The 6000-nt window shown below is 53.9% G+C and overlaps 1 protein-coding gene across 1 annotated transcript in view; it reads left to right on the top strand.

Moving 5' to 3' along the window:
* The first annotated feature begins 638 nt into the window (after positions 1-638).
* The window catches only part of NAT8L (N-acetyltransferase 8 like), a 30081-nt gene continuing 24719 nt past the window's right edge, over positions 639-6000 (top strand). Inside the window, exons 1-2 of the mRNA XM_083835223.1 lie at positions 639-1052; positions 2235-2399. Of these exons, the coding sequence (XP_083691349.1) occupies positions 728-1052; positions 2235-2399 (490 nt within the window). The 5' untranslated portion in view covers positions 639-727. The remainder of the gene's footprint in view (positions 1053-2234; positions 2400-6000) is intronic.

The following is a 6000-nucleotide window of genomic DNA, read 5'->3' as shown; positions in this document are numbered from 1 at the left end:
CCCGCGGTGCAATGACTCACCACGGAGCGCCCACGCTGCCGCAACCCGCGGGGACGCGGGGACATCGCCACCTTCCTCCCCCCCCCCCCCTCCTTGCACCCACCCGCGTCCGCGTCCCCCCGTGGGGCTCCGCGCACCCGCGGCGCCCGTTCCAGAAAACGCTCGAATAAAACCAGCGGCCCCTCCCGCGACCCGCTCCCCCCCACCCCCCGCACCCCCACGCGTGCATTTTCGGCCCCACGCGAAAACCATCCTCCCCCCCCCCCCACGCCCCCCTCCCCAAATTCCCCGCCGTAGTAATTTGCAAGCGGCCGCGCTGCCCGCGAGAGGAAAGGAGAGGAGGTGGTGGGGGGGGGGGGGGGGGCGTGTAGGGTGGGAGGCGGGGGGAGGCGGCCCGCCCCCCCCGATCACATGGCGACCCCTTGCAGCCAATGCGGGGGGCTCTAGGACCCCGGGGACCCGCGGCCCCCCCGCCCTATAAATGCCTCTCCAAAATGCAGCGCAGCTCCTTTCTCCCGTCCCGCCCGGCCCCGCCGCTCCGCGCCCCGCGCAGCCCCCGCCGCTGCCTGGCGGGTCTCCGGCCCTGCTCCGCGCCCCGCTCCTTCCCCCCCCACCCCCCCTTTCCCCCCCCCCCTTTTTTTTTCTCCCCTTTTTTTTTTTTTTTTTAAATTTCCCCCCCCTCCTCCCCCGTTTTTCTCCTCCTTCCCCCTCCCCGCGGGCAGTTTGCATGCATTGTCTGTCTCCCAAGATGGTTTGTGAGACCAAGATCGTGGCGGAAGACCATGACTCGATCCCGGGCTCCAAAAAAGACACGATCATTGTTTCGTCCTCCCAGATGTGGCCCACTTTGTCGGGCACCCCCTCTTCTCCCCTGAGCCCCCCCAAAGAGGAGCCCAGGCGCGACAACGTGCACATCCGCGAATTCCACCCCTCCGAGCAGGAGGTGGTGCGCCGCATCTTCTACGAGGGCATCATGGAGCGGATCCCCAACACGGCCTTCAGGGGGTTAAAGCAGCAGCCCCTCACTCAGCTGCTCTACGGGCTGCTGGCGGGTGAGTGCCTGCTTGGGGGGGCCCCACAAAATGGTGGGGGGGAGGGAGATTGGGGAGGGAGCGCCGCGGAGCCGCAGCGCTGCGGAGGGCGCAGCGCAGCCAAGGGGGGGGGGGGATGGTTTTTGGAGGGGTGAGCCGCAGCCTTGCGCGGGTTTTTAGGGAAAAGGGGGGTTTGGGGGGGGTCGTGGGGGTGAGGGTAGAGCTGTCCGTGAGGTTATTTCATGGTTGGGGTCCGGGGGGGGACGCAGAGGGGGTTGCGCGGTGGAGGGGAGCGGTGCGCGCTTCCCGGCGCTCAGCGCACCGCCCCCGCGCAGCCCCGCGCGGGGGGGATTTTTGGGGGGGCCGCCGCGTGCCGCTGTTGCTTGGAGACAGCCGGGAGCGCTCCCCGCCCCCCCCCGTGTGTGTGCTTTTTTTTGGAGGGGGTCGCCTCCTGGGGTTGCATGCCCAAAATAACCCCCGCAAGGTGCGCCCCCCCCCCCCCCCCAACCAAATAATCGCCCGTGATAACGTGCGCCCCTCGTGTGAATATTGACGAGAGCCCCGCATGTGCAAATAATAACGTGTGACCCCCCCATCCCAAAATATAACCCCCAGGGTGGTTTCTCGTGCCCTTGGTGGCTGCAGGTGCCCCCCTCCCCCCAATGCTTTGTGGGAAGAGGCCCTGTGTTGGAGGGGGACCCCCGGCAGCTAGCGGGGCGCAGGGGTCTCAGCAGGGGCTGTGCTGGGGGAACCCACCAACAAAGGGGCACCCACAGAAGCCCCCCCCCCCCGGGTCTTGCACGCCTCCACCCCAAAGCATCAAGGCGGGCAGGGTGCCGTGTCTCCCCCAGCAGTCGCTGCTTCCCGGGCTGGAAATAGTAATGCCGCAGTGGAAAACACATGGCTGCGGAGCGGCGTGCCTGCAGCCTGTCGTCTTCCCCCCTCGGCCGCCTCTTGGCCTTGCTGGGTGTGGGGAGAAATGGGGTCTGGGGCCCCCCCGGCATCCCGGCCCCAGGGACGCCGCACACTGGGTTTCATAGTCCCCGAGAGCGTGAATCGCGCCGTGGTTGCGTGTGCAAATGTCTATTTTGTCTGTGCTCTTTTAATTTATTTATTTTTTTGTAAATGAGTTTGTATTCCGAAATCAACACTAAATTCTCTTTTCTGACAGGTATCGTTTATTTCTCTTCCTTATCTCCATAGTAATATGCTTTGTTGTGACCAAGTCCTTCCTGCTGACCTGCTGCTTGCCCATCTTTCTGATGGGCATGAGGTACTACTTCAGTAGAAAAGTTATCCTCCACTATCTCGATTGTGCGCTGCATACGGACATGTCCGATATTGAGCAATATTACATGAAACCGCCAGGTGAGTCCGAGCCCCCCCCCCCGGGGGGAGCCTTCCCCCGCCCTGCTGGGGAACATGGCTGCTCCGTGCTGCTGGCGCCTTTGCCTCCTGTCAGCAGCACTGAGCAAGCTCAAAAGTCTCCAGAATCACCAGAATGCAGCTCTTTGGCCACACCAGGCACAAATCCCAAATCCAGCCCCCTTTTTTTTTTTTTCTCCTCCCCAAGATGTCCAGTCATCCTCTGCAGCATCCATCCGCACCCGAGGGATGGGGTGTGGGTGCTGGGGGCTCGCTGCGCTGCGCTGGGGGGGGACACGGATAATTACTGCGGGCTGTCTGCCCCCTTCTTGTCCTGGGTGTTTCTGTGCTCCTCGTGCATGGGAGCAGGTCTCAGAGTGGGAAGAGGGGGAGGTAAAGGTCTCTTAGCACAAATGCATAGCCCATTTTAGGGATTGTGCATGTTTTCTTGTATTATTTAAGAAGAACCTTCCTTAACGCAAGTGTTTTGGAAGAGGCACAGATCAGGTATGTAAAGAGATACTGCCTCCATCCATTTGTTATGTACATGCATGTAATTAAAAGCATAATACCTAATGCTAATGTTCGCTCATTAAGCTGCAGAGAATCTCTTACATGATTAACTATAATAAACTAAGGCGCTTCACAGTTTGTCAGGCAGGGAAGGTGCTGTTTCCTTTCTGGAGGCATACACCCGTGTCGAGAACCAGAGCAAGGGGCTACCTGGGCTGTCTCCTGAAATCAGGGGGCTTTGAGGTTTGCCTTTTGTGGCCGCATAGTGCTAGCAGAGAGCCTGGAGAGCGAGGTGATGCCTGGCACACGCGTTAATCTCTGTTTTCTCAGGGTACCTACTCAGTTGTTTTTCCATGGGACTGTTTTCGCTGCATCATTGCTGTTCCCCACGTGTGACTGACCTCTCCCTAAGGCTCTCCTCCTGGTCACTTCTAGAGGACTAATAGGACGTGCCACAGCCGCAAACTTTCCTTCCTCTCATTTCTGATATTATATTTACCTAGAATGATGCTCGTCCTGTAATAAAAGCCTCAAAATGTCTTAACAGTGCTTCCTTCAGATTTTGTTCCCCATCATAGCACACATCTCAGGCAGATCTTGTTCCATCTTTCACAGGGGTTGTATTTAATTCACAGTGAAGCAACGTGTAACTTGCATGTAGCTCGTGTGTCCTTAAAAAGCGCAATCTTCCTTCAAGCTGTTGTCAAAAGACTAAAGGGGCGTGTGGCAAAACACTCCTGAAGCTCTGTGCTGAGGTTCGACAAAGCCCAGTGCTGGAGGAGGCAGTGGGGAACTGCAGAACAAGAGCAGGCGGTGCAGGCTTCCGAGGTGTTTGAGCTGCGTCTGTCCTTGGGGCTTGGGATTTGTGCGGTTCCAGGTTGGGCGTGGAACCAAGCTCCTGCATTTGTAGTGCCAGCGTTTGTAGAAAATAAACCAAATGGGCTCACATGAAGAGTCAGGAATGCCCCCCGCTTGTTTTGGGTCAGGAACGTAACGCAGATCGGCCACACTGACAACGTGCCTTTGAACCGTTAGCGTTGCTTTTATTTGAGACCTAAAAGGGCTGGCTTCAATTTTAGAGCGAGTGTGTGGGCTTTAATTTTTGACAGAATTTAATCATGTGTAATTAGGCTTCTGCCATGCTGTAAAAAGCAGATTTATGGGATCATTGGTGCTTGTGAAAGGTGCTCGATGATAGTAGTATTAAGCAAGTTGGCTGGGGTCATAACGAGGTAAAACCCAGAGGAGTCTGGCAGGACCGACTCCATCCGTGGTGCCACTTTACATGGTGCCCATCCCCATGCCATGATGCTGCATGGTGCTGTCTGCTGTAGCCTGGCACGAGGCACAAACTCAACCCTCTGCTCCCATTTCCCCCCAAATACAGTTGTCAGATTTCTTCCCTGTAAGACATACGAACAGTTGTCTCGGAAAAGCCTCCAATTCCATGCACTTCTGAGGCTTAGCACTTGCACTGTCTATTGAAACATCCTGAGAACAGGCAGTAATGCGCCACATCAGCTCCCCCAGTCCCTTCACAAAGGACAGAAATGACAATAGAACAACTTCCAAGTTTGTCTTTTATTGTGATAGTTTGCAAATTAGCACGCAGACATAAATTATTGCAGTGGGAACAAGAAGGGCTCATTCTCGTAAGCGATGCCCATTGTTCCAACTTAGATATTACTGAAAACTTTCTCAGTTGCGTATTTGGGAAGAAGTTGTCACAGGGAGGTTAATCAGATGCTGGGACAGGGGCCCAGGGAGGGTGTAGATACTGAGAGCTCGACTAGTTGAGGTAAAATGAACCTGATGTGACTTCAGGTTGGCTTGGCTTCAGCTGGGAGCATGACCAGGCAACTTCTCACTCCTTTGAAGCATCTTTATTTATGTGCTGATTTTTTTTTTTTTCAACACGGAAGACGAAGGGAACGTTGCTGTGGTGGGTTTACAAATTCTCGCTTCTCATGGTGACAGACACAAAGGTAGAGTTGGGGCATGGTCTCAAGGTCTCTGATAAGGATGCTGGTCAGGGCTGTACCGAGGTTTTGCTCTTGGCATCAGTGGCACGAACAACCGGTGTTTGCTATGCGCTCCTTGTGGTACCCGGGTCGGGGTTCTGTTGTGCAGAGCATCAACAGCAAACAGCCTCTGGTCAGGCAGGTGTCTCTGGGGAGGAAATATTTTAACTACTGAAACATTTTAATTACTGAAATGGGTCATTCCTGGTGGTTTTGCTGAAGCATTCTTGCAGGCTGTGCAAACCATGGGTCAGTTTAAGAGCAAGAACTGGAAGGTCACAGTTTGTAGTGGGTTGTCATAAGCACCGAGATTAACGATTAGTGGTACTTGCTTCAAATATTTTTTTTCTGCTGTAGTTTTTCTGACCCACTAGTCCCCAAGTTAGTTATTGTCTTAAATTTTCTCCACTGGGTTTTGTATGAACTGAAAAATATGTGCTGACAGCGATTTTGCTGAAATACACTAGCCAAAATTTAAATCTTTGTTTTCTCTTGTCCTCCTACACTTACACCAGGATTCTGGCAGAAAATTTGGGCTGGAGTTTAACTCTAAGCTCTTAGGCAGTAGATTGACTTGAATTGCTGTTGACTTCAAAGGAGTTGTTGGTGTTGAGTTGTGTGCTGGATCGGGATCTTAAAACAGAGGATTGAATGGCCCAGCCTTCACAAGCTCTTCGTTAGCTTGCATTTCTCATTTAAAGTAGCACTTACTGGTGGCTTTTATTTTCTTTATAGAAAAAAAAAAGGCACTGGGGGGGTAGAAAAGGAAGGAATTGGATAATGGGCTTAATTGTCAACCAGAGTAACTTGGGCTGTAGTAAACAACAACAAAAAAAAAGAAATTAATTTTAAATAGAGAAATGCAGGAGGCAGGGCTCTACACAAATAAGAGGAGCACAGCTGGAGCTTCTTTTATGGTCTGATGGTTTTGTCGACTAATCAATTTTACAGCGTCTCTTCAAGCTTCTGTCACAGTTGGTTGTTTAGTGTATTTTTGTGGTGGTTTGTGTGTTGGAAAGATTCTTGCGAGGTTGAGGTCTCCGCAGGAGCGCTGACGGAAACCAGAGCTC

The sequence above is a fragment of the Anser anser genome, assembly GCF_964211835.1.
Source record: "Anser anser genome assembly, chromosome: 4".
Taxonomy (NCBI): Eukaryota; Metazoa; Chordata; class Aves; order Anseriformes; family Anatidae; genus Anser; species Anser anser.
The sequence above is the reverse complement of the archived record's forward strand: the minus strand, read 5'-3'. Positions and strand labels throughout refer to the sequence as shown.